Source organism: Morone saxatilis, unplaced genomic scaffold (assembly GCF_004916995.1).
Source record: "Morone saxatilis isolate NCDOM2014 unplaced genomic scaffold, NCSU_SB_2.0 Contig16, whole genome shotgun sequence".
Classification (NCBI taxonomy): Eukaryota; Metazoa; Chordata; class Actinopteri; family Moronidae; genus Morone; species Morone saxatilis.
In genome coordinates, this window is record NW_023339718.1 from 11288208 (window position 1) to 11316193 (window position 27986).

Below are 27986 nucleotides of genomic sequence, written 5' to 3' on the forward strand. Positions count from 1 at the left end.
CTCTCTCTCTCTCTCTCTCTCTCTCTCTCTCTCTCACACACACACACACACACACACACACACACACGATAATGTGCAAACATAACTGTGACACAGACTACAAGCAGTGTGCTACCAATGGACCAGATCCCATCAGTCACTGAGTCAAAACTATTGGTACCTGTGCTTTTAAGTCTTGCCCTGTAAATTCAGCAGACTTTGCAGTTCCCCAGCCTCACTAGCATCAATACAACAACAATACAATCATGCCATGCTTACCACTGACCACAGGTGAATTCATTCAGATTTCTCCACATTGATTCTGGATGTCCAGCAGTTTCTTAGTGAAACTGAACAATTGCTGCAAATGTTTCACAATAAAAGCCTTCTATGGAAAGGGTGAAGGGTGTACCTCTGAACCACTGGCTTGGTTTTAATTAGATGAAAAGACGAATATCAGTTTCAGCAAATTAACAAGGCAAAAGAGAGTTACTTAAAATATGAATATACCTGTAAAACAGTGATAATATGGGGGTGTCCTGATATCTCACCTGGTAGAGCTGGCACCCTATGTACCGAGGCTGAGTCCTTGTCAGTGGCCATGGGTCCGACTCCTGTGGCCCTTTACTGTCTGTAATCTCCTCTCTCTCTCCCTCTTTCCTGTCACTTTTCAGCTATCACTATCGATTTAAGGCAATTAAAGCTTTAAAAATACTTGAAAAAGACAGTGACAATTAAAAATAAGCACTGGTCTCAAATCAAAGGATTGGCATATTTAAATGATTAAATATATTCCATCAGCACCATGTTTTTGAAAACAAGTTTGTACCTGCAGTGCATTTTAGTCCTTAACTTTATTCTCAATTCAATTTAATTAAATGAGAATGTCAATAACAACTCAACAATGCCCTTTTTGTTGGAAAGTCAAGGAGGAAGACAATTATTTACATAAAACTATTTATAGCCACAATATTAGGCAATGGCTATGTGCATATGTGATTGGTTTTGTTAATTGCTTTGTGTTAGTGGCACAGTCATAATAAATTAAGATAAAATAATTATTTCTCCTCTCATATTTTCCCAGGCAATTGTCCATTCTTTCTTTTACGAACAATTCATCCTAATACTTCACAGAAAGCAACAAGAACAAGTTTCACACTACATAAACAATATATAAACTTTCACCAAAATCTGACTTAACTCTCAGTTCGGTTCTGCCAGAGGGATGTTCCAGTAAGACAACATTTCCAATCAAAGTTTTAGCCTCAAAGTCAATTAGTTTCTGTCAGGGGGTCGCACAAACAACCACTCAACAATGTGCCGCTCATTAAAGCAATCAGTGTTTTGGTAAACACATCAAATTCAAATTAATTTTTAAGAAATGAAGCACCAAAAAAAGACATTTGTTATTCTCTGTCAATACACAGTATGGTGGATGTAGGCTTTTTTCCATTTCATTTTTAATGAGTCTTTGCTATCCTTATGAGATGCAATTACAATGTTTGTCACTAATTGTTGTGTGTGTGTTTGTCCTTATGTGTCAGTGTATGAGCACCCATGTGTGTTTCTAGCTGTCTGGCCCCCTGTGGTGGTTTGTCTCTTGTCACATTTCCACCTGGCTGTTTATGCCACTCAGCAGCACAGCTCTAAAAGCTGTTATTGTGTTGAAGTGGTTCTACTATTGTTGTTCCCATTTCCTGTTATCTAAGGAACAAGTATCAGTCAGCTGAAAAAACCCCAAAACAGTGGTGCTACTGAGTGGGGGAGTGCAAGTATTATTCAATTAATCTCCGCTGTTAGTATACAGTAAGTGCTACAGTTCGTCTTTCTCCTTTTTTGAAACGTGTTCCTGAAGTATGTTGTTACTTTAATGTGATTCTGTGGTTTTGTTGATGATTAAGTTTTAATGGAGGCCTTATCAAACCAGCAAAGTCAAACTATTGATTCTTTTGTGGGGAGTTTCTAGATAACAATGCCATTATAGACCTTCTTGTTTAGGAACACATTAAATGTCATTGTCGCAACATTAGTTAAGGAAAGTACAGTAACGTCAGTGTTGACCTGCAATTGACTTGCACAGGTATCTCCCACATATTCTAAATTTTTGGTCTGTGATGCTGTCATCAACTCTGAGTGTCACTGGTTGTCCATGTAGCACAGCTAAGGGCAATGTGAGCACAACTCTGAGGTTAAAGTGCAAGTATTTATTTAAATGTATCAATAAAGTAAACACATCAGACACCTCATCAGACCTGTAAAAGTAAATAGATTGATGCACCCTGACCATCTTTGTACAAAAAATGACCAAAGGGAAGCCATGCAAACATTTTGAACCACTTAGATAAATACACTTTTAAACATGCACAGACTACTACTAATCAGTATTAGTAATTCCTTTCACTAGCTGAGAACAACCAGATAAATCATTACTAAAGTGTAGATACCAAAGATGGTGACTGCACATGCTGTATTAAGGAATATATTTGGCACACTCAACATCTTTTTTTCTCTGATTCTCTCCCTCTTTCTCTCTCTCTCTTTCTCTCCCACACAAGCACCCTCACTCAATGAAATTTGCATTTCCCCCAAACTATGCACAGGTAGTCAAAGCACATGCACATACTCAGGCACATTTGTGAACACTATTGCATAATCTACTAATCATTTTGCACGCTTTAGACACCCACCCACATACAGTTCCCTTTTGTCATAGCAGCCCGAAACAATTTAATACAGATATACAATGTCTTTTAGATACAGGGTTCTGCTCAGTCACGACCATGTTTATTTAAAGGCGCCTTCACCTAAATTACTATTATCTCAAACCATTAAAATTAGTGTTCCTGCCAATTTACTGCAGTGACAATGTGCCTTGTACATGACACACAAGCACCCAGACACACACAGAATAGTGAAACACCCTCGCACCACATTTGATTTTGAAGCTCAGGGTCAGTTTTCATTATGAGAGTGAGTGACGTGTGTCATTGAACAGGTTATTCAGTGCTCTTCCAGCAGACAGACAGAGTCTGAGAAGAAAGAGTGGGAAAAAACAGACTAGGCTAAAGGCCTTGACAGACTCGATGCGTGCAAGCATTTCAACAAGCCAGCAGCTATCACGGTGATCGTCACACATTTACATTGCAATCATTAAAGCCAAAGCTGACAGCTGCTTTAATGAAAATGGATATTTATCAAACCCAACTACAGTCAAGGACCCAAAAAACACAAAGCATGCCTGTTTGTTAATGTTTTCATGCTGCTTGATTGGCTATAAACACTTGCTCATTCAATTATGGATCAACAGAGTGACAGTGGAGGGGCTTTGCTGAGTACTTTTTACAGACTCTGCTGTTGCTTTTCAACTTGAAACAGATCAGTCCCTTGCTCCTCTCTTTTCTCTAGGTCTTCACAGGGGGCCTGCCATCTGTCATATGGCGTACAGTCACACATCATGCACACGGTGCATACAGTATATAAACACACCCACAAAAAAGAAAGATCTGGGGACAAGCATGCAGTGGCACAAACATTCACACAACAGAAATGTGCAAACACACAAGCACGTGCACGCACTTTTTCTTCCCTCTGAGCTCATTCATTCTTGTTATAAAAACATAAAAGTTATCACGCATGCTGTCAGGGGAGAGTGAAAGAGAGAGAGAAATAGAGAGGGGGAGAGACATAGAGAAAGTAAGGGCATGGGTTTGTCTGTGGTGCAACTTGTATATTTTTCTCAATTTAGTTTTCTGGGACATTGGGTGTGTGTACAGTGTGTGTACTCCGTGGACGAGTCTTTGTGTTTTTATAGTTCGTATTACTCGTATTACTAGATATCCAGTTCAGCTGCAGTTTAGAAAGGCATTGTGGGGCACTGAAGAAAACCTGTGAACTCCATCTCTTCTCTGAAGGACTTTGCAATGGAAAACACATACAGAAATACATCCAGTCATACTGAAAGGCAGATATGGACACACAAACACATACATAAACACACATATGATGGAACAACACACTCATAGTGGTCGTCCATTTAATGATTTGCATACAGCGGATTGCAGTGCTGCCTGTCTGCCAGAGTGGGGCCAGTTCAATTCAATATGCTTTTTTGGCATGAATGTCATATCAACAGTTTTGCAAGAGTGTCCAAATACAATTGGAATGCATCAGAGAAAACATGAATATATTTTTCTCTCTCCTGTATCTGTCATTACTCAGATGGTGCTGCTCTTTAATCTCTTCTTTTTCTCCCTGCTGTCTCTTTCACTGTCTCTGTTCCCCTCTCCCTCTTTCTCTGTCTCTTTGTATCTCGATTTGTGTGCATCTCTTTCTTTGCCTTAACCTTATATGTGTCGGGCTGTATTAATCGCTCCTTCTTTTCTATTTCTCTCACACACACACACACACACACACTCCTCGGTCAGTTTCTTTCCCTTATCCTCCCTTCTCTCCCTCCATCTGGCTCTTCTGTAAAATAAAAGGTGAATGTAGCCTTTAGCTAGGCACAAGCACTTCAAAGCCCTTTCATTTTCCCTCTCTCTTTTCATCATGGGCAGTTTGAGTAGTGTTATAACCCCAAACAACCTTTTCACCGTATGGCCCTTATCTCTCTGTCTGATCTCTCATAGATGGCAATTTTATCTCAAGTGCCACAGAAAACATACTGTACATACAGCTTGAGTACACAGTATGTGGCTCCAAGTGAACTCTGTACCAGGAAGTTTTAAGTTTTAGGAGGAAAGCTGACAGATTATAGCACTAATACAGCTTAATACTTTTATATAAATTTAACATCTTATTTTCTTATTATCTTAATTTGTTTGATTATAAAATCCTCTACAAAGCCTAAAGGTAATCATTAATTAACATTTTTTTAAGACTCACTTAAATACAAGTCAGTTCTTATACATAGCTGCATAGACACAGCTGATTTAGCTGATTTTACGGACTGCTATATCACTAAATCTGGTTTAATCTAACCAGCTTTTGTAAGTAGGTCCACAAGCTTTGGTAAAGAAAATACTTCGATAATTGATCTATAAGTAAGAGTACGTTTTTGTATATATACTGTATATATTTGTATGTACATATATTTAAATTAGGCTTTTAGGTTAGCAACTATCAGTTAGATTGTTAATTGATATATTATCACATTTAATTTCTATGAAGGCAACAGTTAATTAAATATGCGTTATTTTAGTACTTTACATAATCTCTGTGCTTCCATCCATTTAACTTGTTGGTTGGTTATGATGTCACATTCACTTACTGTAAGCGTGCTACCCACACACTTATGTTCAGTTGTTCATTTGGATAGTATTGGCATACGAGGTGCCAGAGTTGCAACAAGTACCCTGACCTTCCCATGCTCGCTCCCACATACTAACCGACTTACGCACATGTAAAAAGGTGCAAAATGTTCTTTAGGGATTTGTTTCTGAGTCGTTATACCACCTTTTAAAACTGTCAGGTGTAATATTCATAGTCACACAGTATACAGGTCTTTAAAGCTGAATGAGGTTTACGTTTGTTGCCGTTTGGAGGCTATAATGCTACCCAAACTGAGGGTAAAAAACAGATTTTTTTTTTCCTTTTTTTAGAATTGAACTTTTCCATTCCATTGTTAAATTGGATCTTGCAACAGCAGTGTTTGTATCCCATTTGAGAGAAGGGCCACTTCACAGCTTTATGCTGGCCAAGTTTTATTGTGAATTTTATTGTCATCCACCCACATCACAAAACTAACTCAAAACCAAAGGATAATGGCATAGCATATTACTGTTGTGCTTATTGTTAATGAGATGATTCTTTACTTTACCAGTAAAAAATACAAACTAAATTCTGGGAAATTAATGCTTGTTGGACTATATATATATATATATATATATATATATATATATGTACTCCCTCTTAAACTCAAGCATATTTTTGCTCTGAAAATACTACATTGTAAAAAATGTTTAAAATACTTAACCAAGATGTTTATTGATTTATTGATTGTACATTCAAATAATGTATACATTTATACATAATTTACTTTCACTGTTACATCCTTTTGGGAAATTATTCCATATTATTACTTTCACAAAATTGAAATTCCTCTCTCAGGTTTGCACTGAATCTGCTTAAGTAAACTGCTCATTTTAAATATTAACACATCCTTATTTCTCTGATGTTCTAAAGCAGTGCATGAAAAAGTAAACCAGAGTGAAAAGTGTACGTTGATATTGAAATGCGAGAAAAAAACCCTACTCTTGCTGGAGGTGAAGATAACAGACCTGTCTCTACTCTTGGTATTTCACCATCTGTTTTGATGCACCATAAATTTCTTGTTGTGTAATTTCTTTCATCTCATTAAAGACGAAACACAAATCCAGGAAAAAGTATTATCAGGTGTATTTTATGATTAGAACTAAGGCTAGCTGGAGATTAATGTAGCTTCTATGTGAAATGGCCTTTGTGCAAAAATGTACATTTGCATTTATGCATTTATGCACTTAGCTAAGTCTTACAGTCCCTCAGTAAATGCAACATTATATTAAGATTACATTTAAACGACAGGAAAGGTCAGAGTAATTTTGCATTTTGTATATGACTATCGAGCAAGCATGTAAGGATTCAGTCTTGGGAAAAGAAACAGAATAGCTCTGGAGAATTTATTTTCAGACAATAATTACAGTGAGTGTAGGAACGAGTTTTTTCATTTCATTTATTTGGACAAGGATGATACAAGATACAGTTTTTACCTTCTTTGGGAAGATTGCAACTGAAGACTATTTTGAATGAGTTTGGAAGGTCATTGCACCATTAGGGAGCCAGGAGAGAGAACAGTCTATATTGTGCGGAGCACTGACCAGCCCAGCACAAGGAAAGGAGAGCTAAAAGGTCTGTAGTGGCAGAACACAAGACACTGGCTGGCATGTATTGCTGGATAGTTGCCTGGAGGGAATGGGGCAACAGATCCCTTCACAGTCTTGTGTGCCAGCACCAGGATTTGGAATTTGATACAAGCAGCCATGGGCAGCTGGATGCATACATTAACTCTGTCTGTGCATGTTTGTGTGTGTGTACATCACATCCCAGCCTACTCACCGCATTGCTTATGAGCGCCATAGAGCTCTATTCCTTCTTGTTCAATTAAAAGCAGCAGCATATATGAAGCTGCTGCAGCAACATGTGCTGAGGGTTTTTTGCTCGCAAACGTGTAGGCCTATATATATGCATGTGCATGAGTTAATTTATCCATATCAGGGGTTTGGATAATAAAGCGGAATATTTTCCATGCTAATATTGTATGTATGTTTTTGAGGATAAGGGAAAATTAAAAATGTCTCCAAAATAATGTGTCCGAAGTAATCATGAGAGACTCAAAGGTGGGTTCTGCATAAAGCAATTAAAACTGTTGTGTAAGGCAAACAAAACATCAATTAGCTGGTGGCATAATTTCCAATATAGGCGTGAAACATACAGCGTGTTGTTTATTCTCATTAAGAGGAATTAAACTGTGATCTCTTTCTCTTCCTTCTCAATGCAAAAACACCCTTAAATTATTCAATTAATTAATTTTGGTTAATCACTTTAACCTTCCATTACATGCATGTCAACTGTTCTCTATTGTTTCTCACTCTGTACCCACCTCTGTCAGTGAGGTAGCAGGCACTTTCTTTCCCGTTGAAGTAACTCTGATAGAGTCATGTATAATTATGGAGTTCGCCACAGTCTCTCCATAATTCATCCATCTCTTATTCCCTCCCTCCTTTCATTGCCTTCACCCTCTCCCTGTCCTGGTCGCTGATTTGCATTTGTCTGCATCTGTCTCCACAGGCTTTAATCCTTCCTTCATTTTCCAGAGCTCTTTCCCGCAATACATCAATTAAAAAAAAACACTCCTTCCTTCATTCCAGTCTTCATTTCTATTTTCCTTCTGAAATGCACATCCCTGGTTAACTCTGTATAGAGCAAAAAAAGGCCCTTTTTTTCTTTTATACATCTTATTCCTCAGCATTTTCACTCAGTCCATCCATTTCTTCTCTCTCATCCAAATATCTCTATAAAGCTGCAGCTAATTAAGTTGTTTCATCACTGGACATGCTGCTGTCTCAGACACAGGAAAATGCAACATAGCAGTGGGGAATAGGTTTCCCTGGTAAATGGTGTTAACACTTCATATTATGTTTAATATATGACACTAATGTGTTGCCACACCACTTAACATCATCATTTCTCTGTGTTCATACAAATTGTGTGTGGAATACTACACAGACGCACATCCACCCACTCTGAAATCAGCAAATGTTGTTTCCTGTGAGTAATACACTCCTTCGTCTGGTCAATCAGTAAACACAAATGCCCCAGCCCCCACCTCCGGCCAATCACAGCAGTGTTTACAGGGACAGATTGGAGTTATTTAGGTGCAACACCCACAAACATTTAGTCAAAAACTGATCAGATATTATGTGTGATGGAGAGATGAATAGCGCAATGATTATCCATAGTTAGTAATTTTTACTTATCCCACTGAAATATAAAACTGCCACATTGTATTTCTAATGCGTGTTTCCACGCACAGACAGGAAGTCACATTGAAAAACAGAAATACATACACCCCACATGCAATTGCAACCTGTGTGCAATTGACTATTGAGACACAAAGTGGGAAGATATGACATCTGCCTTGTACACAGGCAATGGAAACAGAGACAGACACACCGAGCCATTAGCAGTAAACAACAACCAATCCATTTTCTAAATATGATTAAAGCATTGACAAATGGGTCATTACCCAAGCTGAGAGAGGGGGGGGGGGGGTAGGCAACAGTCAATTTGTATATACATGCAGAATAACATACTGTGTGTGTTTGTGTCTCTTTGAAGAAAAAAGATTCCAATTGTTAAGATCTATTAGAAGGTCTGAAATTCCACTAAAGGTGGAGAAAGAAAATCACAAATAGAAGTGCAAGTGTAGAGAAGTGAGGGAGGAGGGAAAGAGAAGGGTGTAGACCTTGTCCCGGTGAAGTAATAGCGGTAAAAGCTCAGGGGCTGTAAACAGAAGAGCTGTGGATTTTCCCAGGGGACACGTTCATCTCCTTGACTTTACAACAGATAGAGCTCGGACACAAAGATATATACAGCGCCAGGGCTCTTTGAATGGATTGAGGGTGGATAGGGGGATGAATAGCTGAAGGAAACAAGAAATGAGTGAGAAAAACTGTTGCACTGTGAGCCTTTCACACTAAGTCTGATTATGGTGCACTTCATTTTGAATCTATACCTTCTTTGGATAAAAATCTATGTGACCTATGAAAAAAAGGATCTTTATTCATTTCATAGCTGCCACTAACATAGCCACTGACAATTTAGAATGACAGGGAGGACAACAGGTACACAACTGAGAGAAAAACTAATGGCAGAAAACTTCTAACAACCAGGAGAATATGGATGGTGGGTGTGTACAGTATGTTATCAGCACCAGGAGAAAAAGAGGGCTATAAAGGTGTGCAAGCAGCAGGAGAGAAAAATGAGTACAATTACATGAAGGCTATGGAGTTTCTCTCCCATTTCATAAAGCACAGGAGGGGGTAATCAATGTTCAGACATTTTACTTTATCTTTTTGTCTCCTGCATATCTTTTCTTAGAGAAATTCAAACCAGGTTTGGTGCATAAAAACTGCACTCTCTTTTCCTTTAGATTTTGGACTAAAAGGATTTTAGACCTGTGAAAACGTGTAAAAAGGCCCTTAATGCATATCAGACACCTTAGGGATGAAGGGACGCAAAGGAGATGGGGAGAGCAGATGTGTGTATTTTAGATATATTTTACCAAATGAAAAGAAGAGTCATATTAATTTCAGGAACCCTGCATGTCCTGTTATAAGTTGCATATAAAGACGTACTTGCCAATCAAACCTTGTCATGAGCACTTTGATAAAATACTCTCGCAATACTGGTTTTCTTCGCAGCATCACAGGTATCTGTATTTGAGTTTCAGTCTGATGATCTTTTCACATCTAGAGATTCTTGCATCTGCTGTTTAAAACAGTGAAATGTGCATGCTGTACAGTTAACTGTTGATTACTTCATGTGGAAAAGATGAATAAAGTGATATTAAAGCAAAGAAGGAGGGTATGGATGGGCAGATGATAAAAAAGGGAGTGCAGAATATGAAGAGAGAAGGAAGTAGGCACTAGAGGTAGAAGTGCACATGGTACAGTTTAATTGGATTTAACAAACAATTGAGTTGATGGATGGATGGATGGATGAATACAAGGAAGGAGAAAAATGAACTTGCCCTGAATGATCTCCTGTACATGCACCAATCTCAGATAATGGAGTGAAGGATTTAGTTAACTCTGAATGTGTGGCAAAAGGTGAAGGAAGAAGAGATCAGTGAGAGGAGATGGAGAAGAGACAAGAGGAAGCAGAGCAGGTTGTGGAGAGGAGGCATTTATCTGTCATGCTCAACAACACTGGGAGCTAAAAACCAGGGAAATTATACTGTTGACTCATGTTAAATAGAGGGAGGGAGTGGTGGAGAGAAGGGATACAAAAGAGGAAGGGGTAGAAAGATGAATGGTGTAAAAGAAGGGGCTATTTTAAAAATAAAGAAAGCCAAGTAGGAGTAGTGGCAGAGTAAACGTTTAAAGGAAAGAGGAAAAAAGAGAGACAGGGAAAAAGAGAGATGGGGATTGGAAAAAAGGTAGAAGGGGCATTCATCTGGGAAGTGTGATAACGGTGAGTGCAGTAACTGGATAAATATAGTGGTAAAGGGTACTGAATTGAGGGGCAGTTGAAGGGAATGAGGAGAGGAGGCACAGATAGAGTTACAGAGAAGACAAAAAAGAGGCTGGATGAAAGAGAGGATGTATACATCTCCGGGGCACAAAGACTAGAGCTAGCTAGGAATAGATGATGTTAAATGTGACAAGATGAAGGGACCAAAGGGGGTCCATTAAATGTTAATGTGAACAGGGTAGGAGGTGGGGAGGCGTACTGGGGGCAGGAATAAGAACAGATTGTGTTTGCGAGAAATCATTGGTCTGGTATTTTCAGCAACAGAAAGTGCCAGAAGTCAGAGAACTTACAGTGATAAATTTTAAGAGAAACAAAGTCGAAAAGGGCATGTTATCTTTTGCTCACTCTACCTCCCTGACCACATTAATTCAAGTGCTAATTCCCTCAAGGAGTGTATATCAGCAAACCAACGGCCCACACAGACACACACAGCCATATATAGAGCAGAGCATATTTTCAGCCTGCCAGCGGTGTGAGTAAGCATCTCTTTCTGCCACTCAGTTCTTAGCTGTGTATGGCACAATGCATGGCAGCACTTTGAAGCTGTGGAACAATACATGAAACAATACACAGACACAAGTAGGTCATCCACAAACACACACAAAGACATGTATTCACAGACAGTTGTAGGCATGGAGATACACTCTTGGCTATGGCAGTGCTGTGGGTGCCCGCTAGGACTTCCTCTCGCTCTGTCAGTGAAATTCTGATTAAATCAAACACTTGATTGTTATTACATCTTACAGCCAGAAGAAACTCTATGCTTTTTCATTCAGCTCATTGCTTTACATAATGAAATACTTCTCTCACGCTGAAAACATATTGAGTTGCCCCTGACTTCTCAGCTAAACCACAACCTGAAAAAATGAATCGGTAAATGCATAGTTGTTATAAATGGAAAAATAGCCCTTTGCTAGGCATTTCACTATTGGATGATAATACAGTATAGACCGTGCGACATACATTTGTCAACCGTCAGCAATTTTCCATACCATTTATGCCGTGATAGTTTTCCCTTTAATATCTCTAGTTGTATTAGTTCATTGTGGGCATTTTTTGCAAATCAACAAGCAGGTCTGCTTTATGGTGATATTAGAGTAAGAGGGTTTCAATAATGTCTTCTGTCAGGTAATTCATAAAAAAACAACAGACATTTATAATCTGCCTTTGTAATATATAAGGTTTCTCAGTTGTTTTGATCAAAAAGGAAATCCATATTGTAATATCACATTAAATATACCATGATGAGCTTAAACTGCAGTTTCAATTCTGAGCTTTGGAGACTCCTCCACAAAAACCTGTTTGTCATTTGGTCTCCAATATATATTTTAAGGTTTGCCCTGAGCAGCAACAAGATAAATCCTCCAATGGACATTGGTGGTGCTGGTTGACGACGCTGTTGAGGCTGATAGGCTGATCAAATAATGAACCCGATGAATCTCTGAAGACTGGGCAGTGATGGGGAGGGGGAAGGGTGCGCATAACAGTAGCAAGAATGAGCTGAAGGCAGAGAGAAACTCATATTTAAAATGACAGCAACAAGATGAACTTCCTGCTTTGTTTTCGTGCATTGTTTTGGGAAATTATATGCACCTTATTTTTTTGAATTTGCAATTTACAGTATTAAATGTACTTCATTGCTGCTACAGTGGCTTCCCCCCTAGCTACGGTGAACACTTTGGATTCCCCCTCTTTTAGCGTAAAATACTTAAACTCAGGTGACATAATGAGGCAGGCAGATGCTGTAGCCACTGTTGTCCTGAGATTGCTGTGACACATCACACAAAGTGTATGGCTTACCGGCTTACTACTAGTATTGGTTAGTTCTCTGCATATCTTTGTCAATGTGTACTCGTTTTGAATGTATTTTCGTTTCAGATACCCAATTCATTCTTTTTTGTTATTGGCCTAGTGATAAAATAAATATTATATCATATTATACGAGTTATGCATAACATATTTAACTCTAATTAAGACTGTGTTACCAATGTTGTCAAGGTCCCTTAGAGTGTCAAACTCAATCAAGAAATGTTCTACAGCTACAGGTATACAGACATTCTTTTATTGGTTTTCTTCAGCTATTGATTTCCTTGCTTCCTACCCCTCTCTCTTTCCTCTCCTATCCATACCCAGTCACTGGGCCATAGAAACTGGAGGACTGGGTATCAGTGTGATAAAGTGTGTGAGAGTATGTGGTGGGAGGAGAACTGCTTGGAGAGACACAGATAGAGAGAAGAATTGGTCACACCTGGGTGCAGGTGAAGTGCTTGCAGTCCATTTCTTCTGACAGACCAACAAGCTGGAGAGAGAGAGAGAGAGAGCAAGCTCAATAACATGCTCTGTTGCAGACAACTCATGTGCAATGCATACTGGCATACAGAACATGCATCAAAAATGGCCACATGTAAACAAGTCCACGGCAAGGTAGTGGTTCAGTGGACCTTGAATTCATGAAAAATCATGAAAAGCAATTGATTTATCTCATTTTTGCAAGTTGTTGAGGTCACAGTAGAGATTTTGGGCCTCACAAGATGAGATATATTACCATACATGACCTCCCATCAAAATAAATAAGCAGATAAAGTAACAAAGTAGATGGGTCTCTCTCCCTCTCGTGGATGTGTACATGTCTGTTTGTGTGACATGTACCTCACTCAACTCAACTCTTCATGACTGTTTGACAGGTCCTAGCTGCATTAGCGACATTGGTTAGCGGAATGATTTACCATGAGTCAGTATATATCTCATGTACAGGAGTGGTTTAGTGTAAGTGTGTGCTGTGTGGGTTGGCACCGACGGTGGTGGTGTGTGAGTGCGATTTAGGGGGTGGTTGTGGTTCTGGATGATAGGTGAAAAACTTTGTTTGCACTCCTACATACCTCTTTCGGTTGTCCAAATCTGTTTTTGTGCTCCAAGTGGAGTCATTGATCGCAGCCGTTATTATTTAAAGTGTGGAAAGCTATAAGGAAATAATATCCATCTATACAGCGCTCAGTCCAGGCAAGACTTTTTTAAGCAAAGTGTGTTTCGTTTATGAGTTGTCAAACTCTAAAGATATGTTTTGCTTCACCAGCACCTCTTAACCTTCTCCTTTAACTGTTGCTTACTTCAGAGCAATGTAACATTGGGCTGGGTTAACGCAATGGGCCCTTTAAGTCATTAGCAAAGAGCATTAATGAGCCTAGTGCTCAGAAGCCCCCTGCAGACTTAAGAGTGTGCATGTGTAGAGGGGATGAGGCCGCTAATTCTCCAAAGTGCCCGAATAAGTAGGGGATTAGCAAAACCTTCCATTAGCCAAAGCCTTGATGATGCTAAGCGAATGCGCCATACTGTAGCTAGACTCGAGCAAGGCGGCTACAGTGTTAGCAAGACTGCTGTAATAGGAATATGGAATCTGGATAATGTAGGTTATGATACATGACTGGCTTATTCAGCTTAAATATTAAGACTCACATGCACAGGCAGAAAATGCATTCACACTGAATGTACGCATAAATAAATCCACAGGTGTACCTTCCCACACACACCCAGAGGCATATGCCTAAACATTAAGATGATAGTATAGAAGATGAATCCCGGGCTCATTGGTTTTAAGAATAATGGCCATGACTAAGCAGTATGCTGAGACTTAGTGGAGTTTAATCATATATTGTTACACTTTAATTAATTCCTCAAAATGTGGACTTGCACAATGGGCAGTGAGATTGAAACTGCTTTAGCTTCTACTCATTAATCATCTACATCAATGCATGAGGAAATGGTTGCGTGAAATAAGCCTTTAGCTATTGCTAAAAAGGAAAATCATTCCTGACAATCTATTGCCAATTAATTACAGAATGGGTTTTGTGTTCATATATTTATAGCCATTACCTTCAAATTAGATTTATGTCACCAAATTGCTTAAGACTTGAGTGACATCTGTAACCAATTTACCTTAGACACTGACTTTTTTTAAATAGACGAGCTCCGGAATGTCTTTAATCTTGTGAATTAAGCTTTTTTGTTTACAAATGCAGACTGCACAAGACAATTAAAGTCTCACATGAATTTAGTTTTAGGGTGACTTGTACATCTCAAAAGTAATGTATCCAAATTAAATCAGTAATGCTTGAACTATGTAATTAACCAACAAAAGCAATTAAACAGGCGCCATCATTACTGCACTCAAACATCCTTGGATTTGTCATGATTGCGAATTCATCCCCACAAACCACTTTAAATCCAGCTCATTAGTTGTTTTTGTGAAAACCAGTTGACACAGGAAACATTGCCATATTGTATAGCTCTCATGTTTTCTTTCTCATAGACACATGCATGCTCACATATAAAGTTTCATTCTGCTTTTCTCAACACCATGAATCTGTCTTCTCGAGCTTTTCTTTCTTTCTTTCTTTTCTCTGTCTTTCTCGGGCTTTATTTTTGCAGTGTCGACAGATTAGTCCTTGTGGCGTTATAGGCTGACTGTGTGTGTTTTAGATTGTGTTTCCATTGTTGTCTTTGTATGTGTGTTTGTTTGTTTATTTGTTTGTGTTGACTGTACTGTCTTTAAACTTTTTTCCCACAGTTTTTTGTTTTACTGAGTGACTCAGTGACAGGACTTTAGTCAGCTAGAAGTGAAATGAACACATTCTGGTACACAAAGTGAAGGACTCAGTGAGCAGCATGGGAGCAGAAGTGAAGGATGAAAAAAGGATAAGGATGAATGAGGGATGGAAAAAAGGGGGCAAGGTTAAAAGGGCAAAATGTGGCTGACCAAGTGGGTAAAAGTAATAAAGAGGTGATTAATCGAAAGATGGCTGCATTGAGGGAAGGAAAGAGGATAGGTGGCAGTTTGTGTTGTGCCACAAGGGTAAACAAGACACAAGGGAGAAAACGGCTGGTGAGGTGGAATGGAAAAGGTGCTGAAGAAAGGATGTTAGAAAGGAGGTGAAAGAGGAAGGCAGATGACTCCAAATTGAGGACAGTGTACAACATTCAGTGGTGCTGTAAGGCAACTAAAATGAAAATCACGGCAAGACTGCAGCTTTGAAATGATTGGGGCTGAAAGGTAAGCACTCAGAGGGGCTGTTTTGGACAAGAAGGGAGATAACTGGGGAGTGGGTTGAGAGGGTAGGAGGTAGAGGTGTTTTTGACAGCACTAGAGGTCTAGGCAGGAGGAAAAGGAGGTGAAATAAGCACAGATAGTGTCTGGGAGCTGAGAAGCATTTAGGCAGTAAAGCTCAAACAACTGGGGGATTGTGGATAGTCTATCTGGCAAGAAGGGCATCTTTTATATTGTTAAATAATACAAACTTTGAATTCACTTTTTATTGAAGCACACTTTAATAGTTTTCTATTCTATGCTACTTTAGATTGTATTATTGTTCATGAAGTAGCCTGGATGTCAATCAATAATATGGACATTGGCACGACTCTTTTACACCCCAGGCTGAAGGCCTGACTTTGATTCAGTAGCAAGAATAGTGCTTGATGTCAGCAAACACTATGAAATGGTGCTCACAGGGTGGATTGAAACAAGCAAAAGCTCCAGTCATTGTGTTTCCATTCTAATGCAGTATTGTAAATTGGCAAGAATAATGCAAAGAATGCTCTGCGCCAAGTATTTTGGTGATGCAGTCATCCTACATCATATCATTTGAGTCTCATGTGTTTGTCAACATGTATACTTGAGTAAACTTGAGTTCTGACTTGTTGTTTTTTAGTTTTATAGGAAGGTGACACTACTCTTCTTTATGTTTCTACAATTATTTGCGTCATAGTGGGTTTTGTCTGTACACATTATGTACCTGCTATGCTGCCAAATAGCTTTACCATGTATCTTATTTATGTATACACCTGTATCCAGTTTCCTCCCTCTATGTCTCTTTCATGCCCTCTGTTACCACAGAGCAGGTTGTGTATGACTGTAGCAGCTTTGGTCCTCACAGTAACTTTGCAAAGCATGTGGAAAGAAGCAGAAACAAAACAAAAATAATTGTCCTTTTTTAGTCAGTGCTCTAGTGTGGCGAGAATAAGAATTATTTGGCTTTGTGCACTCTTACCACAAATAATTATTATGATCAAAACTTTATCAAGGCTTGGTATTGTCCACAGATGGAACATATATTTTTACCACTCATGATTCTTGGCACGAAATGAGTAGAATAAATTCCTTTGTATGCTTTGAAAAATAACAAGTTCCTCCTCTTTCTGTTTTTCCTCTTCCCTTCTCCTTCTTTCTCTGCCGCCTCCATCTCCCTTCCACCCAGCCTGCGAGCTGATGAACCGTGGTATCCTGGCTCTGGTCAGTTCAATCGGCTGCATGTCAGCAGGCAGCCTTCAGACTCTGGCCGACGCCATGCACATCCCCCACCTCTTTATCCAGCGCTCCCCAGCGGGATCACCCCGCTCCGCTTGCCCCCAAACCAGTCGCCTCCCTGGAACAGATGACTACACCCTTATGGTCCGCCCACCTGTCTATCTCAACGAGGTCATCATGCAAGTGGTGTCTGAGTACAGCTGGCAGAAATTCATCCTCTTCTATGATTCTGATTTTGGTAAGGAAACTAAACACTCACACTCCAAATACACTCAAAATACCCTCATATTGATAATTATAGAGATATCTATCTATCACAGACATGGGTGAAAGGAGACGCAGTAGGTCTATAAAACTGTATGAATTTTGAATTTGTCTAATGTAACAGTATCAATAGTTTCTCAGCATGATAGGACATTAGAGAGTTAATGGATGTGGTTAAGCCAGAAACATTTCTCGCTCTCTCTATTTCTGCCAAATAACCCAAACACACAGTCAGACATGGACATATGTATGCATATGCACAGAAACAGGCACACTTGTGCATTCATGTATCTTGATGCATCTTTATTCTAGTGACATATCAGACTGCCTGCGTGTGTATATGCTGTCTCATTTTACCCTGCTTCTCTGTCTCTTCACCCTCTCTCTTTCCAGTCCATTAACTCTAACATTAGACTAGAAACATGTCCCTTTTCTAAAGTGCCACTCTGTTTCTTCGGTCTCTTAGCTTCCTTCTACAGATATATTGCTTTGCTGTCTTCTGTGCATGTACAGGTCTATTTACAGTGTGTATTTGTGCATGTGGTCTGTGTTATACCTAAAGTTTCTTAAGTGACCTTTTCACACCTGAAAGTCTGAACCAAGGTTTTTGCATTTTTATTACATTATATAGGTTTGATCTGGTTAGTTTTGGTTTTACATTGCATTTATGAGAGCACGCTAAAAAACTATACATGACATGCCTATGTGAGCTGCATCTCCACATACTCATATATTCACTGAATGGATTAGTAGATTAAGTGCATATATGACAACGGCGTGTTGTCAATTCAACAGGTTGTATTCTGTTGCAGCATTACTACCATAATAACCAACTTCAAGCGCAGTACTTGAGACTAGTTAGAAATCACAGCTCACTTTTTTTGTTGTGTTGTTTATCTTTTTCCCGGTTCTGATACTACTACTCATACTAGAAACAAACTGAACAATGGTTCAATTTGATCCAGACCGGGGGCCACTTCTTTTTGTTGGACCAAGGTTCGGCTGTTTGGTACGTACTGTGGTCCAGGGGAGGTTTCACACCTGTAATTTTCATTCAAATCAAACTGGAAAGTCCAAATTCTAGACCAAATCAGGTTGGTGTGAAGTTTCCTTTAAGACCCCAACATTTCTATTTGCTTATCTACAAGTTAGTATCATTATATCTTAATATATAAAAATATGTCCCTGTATTGTTCTGTCAGTTTATACCATCCACTTATGGTCCTGCTCCACCTTCTTTATTCTGGCCCTTTTATGTGAAAATATAATTTAATTCTTAGCCATACAGGAGGGAGCACTTCTTGCGTATGTTGCATTTTGAATCTCAGCCCAATGAGTTATGTCAAAGGAGGTATTTTTCTAGCTAAACACAGAGTGTGACATAACTCATTGTTGGATGGACAGAAGTATAACACACCTGAAAGTTTTTGCCCATAGAGAGCACTGAAATCATTTTCTGTCTTAGGTCATTCACTGTTGATTTAATCCTTATAGCTGTAATGGGGTTTTATTTCACTCATTGCAATCAATTAACACAATTAATGTGTTGTATGCATTGATTTCCAGTGAGATCTCTGCAGTGGAATTGTTTTGCAATGCATTCTGCAGGCGCAAACTCAATCTTTGAAGACATTAAGGCATTTTATTAGTGTATTGAATGTCATGAAAATATGTTCTAACCAGTGAGCTCGACCAAGCAGTTTATTTGGGATGGATATTGAATAGTGGCAAATGTGGCCTTTCTGGAAATGCTAGTCCCACACCTCAGAAGTCAGTGTAGTAAATACCATGACTAAATCAATTCTGAGCAACTTTTCATGGATAATTTTTCATCCAATCTGTAAATAAATTAGTAGATTACAGGTATACAAACACAGCTGAAGTGTTGGTGAAGTGCATGTTACACTGTTGGCAGCTTCACTTTACATATAAAGTATTTTGTAAAAACAGCATATGTGAGACTGACTGATGATACATGATGTGATTAGAGACCAATATGTTAACAAAAGTATCAAGAAATCTTTTTTATGTCAGGATGAGGCTCCATTCTGAATCTGGATCTGACAGTCTCTCCTTAATCGTAGAGAAGCTGTCAGCTCATACTGTATTTTCTTTAACAGCAACTTGTGTGTGCTTGACTCCAAGTTGTTGAACAGTCTTCTGCAGGATTTTGTTGGTTGATGCCTTATCCCTATAATGAAATCTTAAGCAACTGATGTGGTTTGTGGTCATTTTCCCTCTGAACCGAAGTTGGTTGGGAAGTTGGTTTTTCAGTTGGGAAAAGGCTTTTACTCTAACCTTAACCTAACCCTAAATAAGACTGAAACTAAGAACACCATTTTTTCCCTAGCTAAACAACCTTCAATTAACTGGTTTAAATCCAAAATGTATCCCCAAACGTGGTAGAGTTGACACAAAATATCTACACAATAGACCCCATACATGCACACATACTCATGCACACACAGGCAAACACACACATGTTCTCGTACCCCACTTAAATCCCTCTATCCCCTCTGTGCTCTGTGACCACTGATTCAGCACATGGATCCTCTGGGTTTTGGCAGTGCTGTTCTCTCAGCCACAGCAGGCCCTTTAAAGATATCACCATTGTTCCCTAATGGCCTCACCCTCTGTTCAAGGAGAGAAGGGAGAACGCAAGAGTGCAAGAGAAAGAGAGATCGAGAGAGACCAAGAAAGCGAGGTGGAGAGAGAGACAGAGATGGCCTTTTAAGATGATAGCAATGTTCCCAAAAGGCCTCGCCTCTGTACAAGCAGAGTTCTTTAGAGAACAGACAGTCGAGTGTGTCTTCTCAAATGAAGCTACGGTGCAACTGTCCCAATCCCTATTTTCAGCTCTACTGGTGCGTTCCGGACACTGAGAACACATGTTTTCTCTCTATTATCTCCCTCCCTCTCACTCCATCTTCGTTTCTTTTCTGTCTGTCTTTCTTTTTCTGACTCCCACACTGTTTTTTCTTCTACGTCTTGTCAGTCTTTACTCAGGTGTTTACACTGTAAAATCTGATACATATTGAAAACATGTGAGTGACAAGTTGCGGTTACCTGCTGAGTCACCTTGCCCATAATCCAGTCAGAACTATAGTCACACTGGCCTCGTTGAGCAAATGTGGGAAGTACCACTTAGTGGTAATAACACTGTTGACATTAAGATGATTTGTTTGGTTTTGCTTTTAGCCAATGACAAGAGGGGCCTGAGGCACAATAGTAAAAGGTTATTGCCGGACGAAAGAGCCGTTTTAAAAGTGCGATGCTTGTTAGGTTGCAAGTCTTTCATTAGGGGGAAAACAACAGAAGTGTTGATATTTTGGATAAAACAGAAAGTGAGTGAAAATAATAAAAGGCTTTAAATATCATTTGTCACATATTGGTTATGGTGGTCAATAGGGTAACTTAAAAATGTCAGCTTATCCCGAGTGTAGGCCTATATTCCTTTTTTGGACTCTGTAGTTATAAATATTTTAGCAGAAGTTTATCAATTGAATATGAAATAAATATGGTAAACCGGTCCCCTCCTAAAGAGGATTTAAATATATAAATCCAGTCCATGGGTGCTCCAGTGTCCTGGCACTGTGCAATGTACTAAAAGTGCTGTAGTTCAGGTTGTAATGTCCATGGTCAATAAATTTCCCTCTATCACCTTGCATAATTAAGAATGTTAATAGCTTTGAAGCAAAAGGTTATACCTCGAAATCTACCTTCCTCCTGTCCTTAAACTGTCTTCTAACAGTTTGCTCATTAATGATAATGGGCCAGATGAAAACAATGGAACCCCTCCTCTTTTATTCCTCACATAGTGAAAAGTGTGAAAATGTCAACTGCTGATGTTATAGGTTCATACAAAGTGTACCGTATTGTTTCTGCTGATACAGTAAAATGTGTCATCTCATCTTGTTACATATGCCCCTCTGTAGGTGGAAAAGAAAAATACTTGACAGTGCAGATAGGGTTGAGGCCTTTAATAAACAGAGAAAAGCGAAATTACAAATGAAGAGAAAAATGAAAGAGAAAAAAGATACAATACAGAAATGCTTCATGCATGATAAAAAGTAATCAAAGAAGAGGTTTCTTAAAAGAATGACATGTAGACCTTTAAATTGGAAATGCCAAGGTTTCACTTTAACAAGACTCATTGTTGGTAAAACCCCACTGTACATTTGATCTGTCTGCATGCTTCATATAGAAACACATCAAGCAGAGACTGAGAATAGGAAGGTGCTTGGGGAAGGATACTTATGGGATTTTTCTTTTGACTTCCACTGAATAAAGAAGTACTGAATATGACAGGTAAGAGTGAAATTATTGATCACATTCCCCTACTACTTGAAAACAAAATCACCTCTCTCGTAGGTGTGATATACAGTTATGGTTTAAGCACTGAAAATATTAATATTCATATTCAATATTTATAAAGTATTCAGGTATAAACTCAATAGCTGTGCAAACATGTTTGATGATAGACTCTACATCAACTTTTTTATGTTTAGAAATATAAAAAACATAGTTAGAACCACAAAGTATTGTTTTCCCTGAAACTCTGTTTGCCTTGAAGTTATTTTATTACCCAGCCAATATTTTTTTAAATAATATTCTGAGGGGACATGGCTTTAAAGCAACAGTGTCACAAAAGGCACAGAAGGTTTGTGGTGACTTGTTGAAAAGAGAAAATGATAGGGGAGTTATTGAGCCAAACCTCTGCAAATCCATAAAAACCTTCACATGGATGTTTGTTTGGACTTTACATAGAAGTGACCAGTTGTTGTGTTTGAACCACAGCTAAATTTCAAGAGACAAAAATGAATGGGGGCAGAAGAAAAGGAGAGAGGACAGCATGAATAAATTGACGAGCATGAAGCTGTTTATAGAGACAGGGGATAGAGAAAAAGGAATGATGACAGATAGATGCGTAGATGGATAGATGGATATCTTTTTTTATAGTAGTGAAGCCCAGACGCCGCAGGGGGGAAAGCTGGTAGGAGGTGAAAAGAGGAGGTGAAAAATACATAAAACCTATGCCGAGAGAGACGTGGGAAAGTTGATGATGAAGGAAGTTCAGAGGAACGGAGGCAAACAGGTACACTCATGAGCCAAACACCAAAGATCTACAAGCTTTATACAGGGAGGTCATGTCTTACTTTGTCTCCTCCAGAGTAAAATTGTTCGGAGACCAAGAGAGAAAAAGAGATAAAAGTGATTGTGAATATATAAGGCAAAACAGAAAGGGTAAAGCAGAGAGGGGATCGGGACAGAGATCAAAAGGCATATCAGATTTGGTAGGACAGAGTAAAAGGCAGTCAGGCAAGGAGATAAACACAAAAACAACTGAAAACGGTGGAAAACCTTTTACAAAAGGGTGTGACCCGAGAGTAGTAGTTCACATCCTGGGAGGATACTGGAGGTGAAATGTCTTTAGCAATAAAAAGTTGAGTAAGAAAGAGAGAGCTAAGAGAGAGAGGGGCAAAGTAAGGCAAAGCACAGAGAGAGATGAGGATCTAACAGCATTAAGAATATGGAGGTACGGCAGACTACTTCCAAAACATTTTTTATAGATTTCTAAGAAGCTAAAAGTTTCTTTTCCTGAAATAGCCAGATAGGTGAAATTCCCAAGTTTGGGTCTTTGGTAAACCTCAGAGTTAGCTGTCAGGGCAAAGAAAGGGCAACCCCACATAAAAAATGGAGTGCAGGAAGTAAGCTATGTATCACTGTTATGCAGTACATATAGTACACAGTGTCATTTTTGCTTACCATACTCAAGTCATGCTGAAACTCAAGGGTTTTTTAAAGCTTGATGTTTGGTAGGGGCAGCACTTTGTCATCTTTGCAGCTTCATTGTGATTCCTACACCGATCAGCCATAATATTATGACCACCTATTAGAAGCAGGAAAAATGGGCAACCAGGCTGCACATTTGTCCTGCTTCTAACACATCAACCTTTGAGGACAAATGTTCACTTGCTGCCTTAATATATCCCACCCACTGACAGGTGCCATGATAACGAGATAATAAGTGTTATTCACTTCACCTGTCAGTGGTTGTGATGCTATGGCTGATGTGTTCAAGAGAGCTGTTCTTGTTTTGCCAGCATTTTTTGCATGAATGTTGAATACATATTTTCGGGTGTTGTGGCAGGGATTAAAAGCCAGAGAAGATTTGGGGAGAAAGGGAAGGTGATGCACACCTAAAAGGTGCCAAGCCTTTTATAGAATGTTGATTTTTTTTAAAAAAAAATGTAACAAATGTTGGTTAAGCTCTCTGTGGGGAAAAAAAGAGTGAAAGATAGGAATAGAAGGAGGGAAATAAAGCAAAAGAGTGGTGGATGGAGATAGGCACTTAGATCTAAAGGAATAGAGGCTTAAGGCATTGGATTTCCTATATGGGGGTAAACTTCCAAGTTTGGGTTCAGATCCCTAGGGCTGACTACTTGAACATTTTCAGCCACAACTTCAGCTGATGAATTAATTCTCTAGGCCTAAGCTTACGAGAAACAGGTCCGCTTTCCATTTGAGGCTCAATTCATATTTTAAGAACCACTGCCTTTGAGCCATACAACAATGAAATGCCTGGGGCAGGGATAAGGATAGCCAGAGGTAAAGGCTGAGAGGAAAGACAAAGTAAAGAGAAAACGATGTTGGGCTAACTGCAGAACAGAACAGGCTGATAATAGCATGGGAGACAATTTCACAATTGAAACATTATGATTTTCCTTTCCATAATGCATACCTGAAGATGAGGTTTAGTTGTGAATATGGTGCCTTTTAAAAAGTATGTCTTTCTTTTGGTCATGAAAGAGAATGCATGAGTAATTAAACTGTAGTTCATGTTTTTAGCTAAAATGCATAACAATGTTTCAATATTACTGAAATATTACCTTTTGCAAGTGAGGAAAAAATATATACTGGTAAACACCTAAATATACTGCCATATATTGAAATGAAATTATTGCTCTGCTAGCCACTTTGGCCTTAACCCAACTGGTCTTGTAAAACATCACTCTGGCATTAAATGGATAGAAAAGTGATGCAAGGTCACACTTACCCTCCCCGACTCTTCCTTCTGCTTGCCTTGCCACTTGAGCAAAACTAATTTGTGTCAGCCTCGATTCCATGGCAGCAAAGAATCTTAAATTATGATATGGACAATGGCCCATCAACCTGCTGGAGAGAAGGCACCAATCACTGGGAAAACTTGCTACCTCTGGTAGCTCAGACAAGCTGTTGAATGGATGGATGGACAATGCCTCTTTCTAAAGTCACTACCAGTTATACTTGGCTACTTCCCAATAGCATTCTAACAAAAGTTACAAGCCCAGACTTTAAATGCCTCTGGCAACGAGAAGACAGTTGTGACTTAGCAGAAGGATGAAAAGTGTACAATCCCAAAGTTTGGTATTTTCTGTATTATTTGAAGGTGAGGAAGATTTGTAAGTCAAGCAAAAGTAGTAAGAGAGGGAGAACAGGGGAGCAAGGAGGCTCTGACAGACTACCAGGGAGTTACATAGGCTGAATCTAATTTGCAGATGTTTGATGTTTCCCCCTTACAACACACTCAGGGGAGTCTCCTCTAATACTAGATGTGTTAACACCTCCTTGTGGAATGTTGGTCCATTTCATTTCTTCACCGTGTGAAGTTCATGTTAGTGTTTTCTGCTACTTGGCTTCCCTCTAAAGGGGGTTCCTAGTGCAGACTCCAGCAACTGCTGTATTTAGATTTCATACAATTTATTTCATATTAAAAGGTCTCAATTGGCCTAGAATTGACAGAATAGACTGTTTTAATCTTTTTTTTCTATAGCTTTTATTTTCATGCAATGCATAAACAAATCACTTAACTGACTAAACCAAAGATTTTACTGTTTTACTGTTTACTGCAAGAAGGACAAAATATTATTTCCATTTCAAAATTCCATTTCTGATTTACCACCCTTACTGTTTTAAAGTGCTCTAGACGACTTCTTGAATAAGGGAAATATCATACTTACACTTACTACAGGGTAAGGGTTCGGTTAAAAATCACTTTCAGCGTTAAGAGAAACCAGCACTGACTGGTAGGATGCAAACACGAGTCTCCAGTGTGAAATAGACGGCCATTATATACGATACAGAGCCCGCCTCTTAGAGCGGAATAACAGCTTGGACTTTACACACTCTCAAAATGAGATTCAGCCCGAGAGAACATAAAGTAAACAGGGAAACTGAGGAAGGTTTCAGATGAAAAGCCAAGGGAAGAGAAGGATGAGGGAAAAGCAGGGGACAAAAGAGTGGTGGTTTCTGAACACAGGCGGAGTGCCACTGAGCTGGTCGGTACATGCAGGTGAAATCCCTGCGTGCTGTTGGCTGCTACACTACATTAACTCTAGCTTTCACTTTGAGCCATGGACTTGGAGGATAGATGGGATGGAGGGAAAGGAAGGGAACCCTGACAAATTAGGGAAAGGGATACACAGAGAACTGCAGAGTACAAACCTCAACCTTGTTTCATAAAGAATTAAGAAAACCATTCTAGTTGAGTTTTTCTTGCTAAATGCATTTTTCCTTTCCATTTGTACAACACAGAACACAAAATAATTCACAATAACATATTGCAAGCCGGGAGAAAACCTCAGGTGACTCAGGGTCATACAGACACTCAACGTTTTTTAAATGTTGCAAAACAAAAGGGAATAGCAGCAGTAACACAGTCATCTCTACTAAATGAAGATGAAGCGGCCTGGGACTGTGGGGATGTCTTTGCATGGGAGACTTGGGAGGAGTGGTTGAATAAGATGACAGCGCTTGGGGAAAAAGCTGTTGAGGTGATGGGTGATTATGGTGTTAATGGAGTGGTACTGTCTCTCAGAGGAATGTCTCTCAAACAGATGGTTGCCTGGGTAGGCAAGGTTGGTGACAATTTTACCCGTCTTTTTAACTGCTATGGTGTCCTGAAGCTCCTTGATGGAAAGCAGCTGACAGCCAATGATTCGCTCAGCAGTGGGGAGTACATGCTCAAGCCTTGGCAGGAGGCAGGAACTCAACCAAACCTTGATGGAGGGGATGAGGATGCTTTTGACTATTAATGTGTAAAATTGGACCAGGATGTCCACATTTGAAAGTCAATGACTTTTCTTCTTTTCTCTTTTTTTTTAAAGTGGTGGTCATAAAACATTCCTACACTGAATACGTCACACATTGTCACTAAACCCTGCACTGTTCTACGTGATCACCTGCTTTTTGGCAGCAATGGTGAGAGGTTAGGGGCGGTTAAGTTACTCTTTCATAGCTTTATAGCTGGTATACACTGTATATAGCTTATAACCAAGCTAAATATCATTGTAAATGACATAAATAATCTGTTGTTTTTTATGCTTATTTATTTTCTAGGTATTTTCAGCATCCAGTGTGTAACATTTAGGAAGATTGTTTGGCAGTAATGGAATATAAGTTTTCATTGGTGTAAGCACCAGAAAACAAGAATTGTTGTTTTCGTTACCTGAGAATTAACTGTTTTTATCTACAAAGTCCTCTTCCCGCATGTTGAACCACTATGTTTCTACATAGAGTCTTCGCATTTCCTGAAGTGTCGCGGCTACTGTACTTTCTCCTACACACTTTTATGTTTAGCAGTTTCAGTTGATTGCAATCTGAAACTTCACCGCTAGATACCATGGAATCCTACACAGTGTGTGTGCAGTATCTACAGTATGGGGAGAAGCATCAGCTGTCTCAATCGATTAAAGGCAATAAAAGCCTTTAGGTTACTAATGGAAGGTTGACAATTTCTTGATTTACAATGAATCTGATACCCCCACATTCTAGGATGAGGTAGGCCAAGTCACACTATGTTGCAGGACTCACAATGATGAACATAGGAACGCTGAGTGCCAATTGGAAACGAACCTGTCACTGATCCTTGTAAAGGCCAACATCCCATGATCCATGGTGAACTTCATCAAGGTTCTTCACACTAAAGTGTATTAACCAATATGTTAGGTAATTAACAATGTCAGAAGAATGTGAAACTTGTGAATGTGAAATGTTGTCATGCTGATATTGAGAAAGAACAGTAGAGATTGTGTTAAGAGGAACTGTGGATGTTCCTACATGTAATCTGGACGATGCCTTGCACAGTGACCTGCTGAGCTGTTGAAGCTCCAACTCCAGCTCAGAAAATTCCGAAGGACAGCATCCTCCCACCTTTGAAACAAGGAATCAATATGATCAACATTATATGGTTAGAGCTGAAGAAATCCTGAATTCTCACTTCCCCAACCGAGGGGTGTGTGTGAAGAGTGAGAGAGAGAGCTGACTCAAGCTGAAGTCGCTACATGGGACAAAACACATACGAGAATGCTGATAGTGGTCCACACAGAAAACTACACTGCTCCTACTCGACCCCCTCTAGAGTAACACTTCTCCTGCACATCTAAATCGCCAGGTGGTAAATAGTAAATGGACCTGTACTTGAATAGCGCCTTTCTAGTCTTCCGACCACTCAAAGCGTTTTTTTAGAGTACATGCCACATCCCCCCCTTGTGATTGCAAAGCCCATCGACCGGAAACCCGATGCATAGCATCGGGAGCAATTTGGGGTTCAGTATCTTGCTCAAGGATACTTCGACATGGAACCAACAACCTTCCGATTAGTGGACAACCCACT

General features: G+C 39.3%; 1 protein-coding gene across 1 annotated transcript in view; it reads left to right on the plus strand.

Moving 5' to 3' along the window:
* The window catches only part of grid2 (glutamate receptor, ionotropic, delta 2), a 408773-nt gene that overhangs the window by 256179 nt on the left and 124608 nt on the right, over positions 1–27986 (plus strand). The window contains exon 4 of the mRNA XM_035658229.1: positions 17019–17306. Within this exon, the coding sequence (XP_035514122.1) occupies positions 17019–17306 (288 nt within the window). The remainder of the gene's footprint in view (positions 1–17018; positions 17307–27986) is intronic.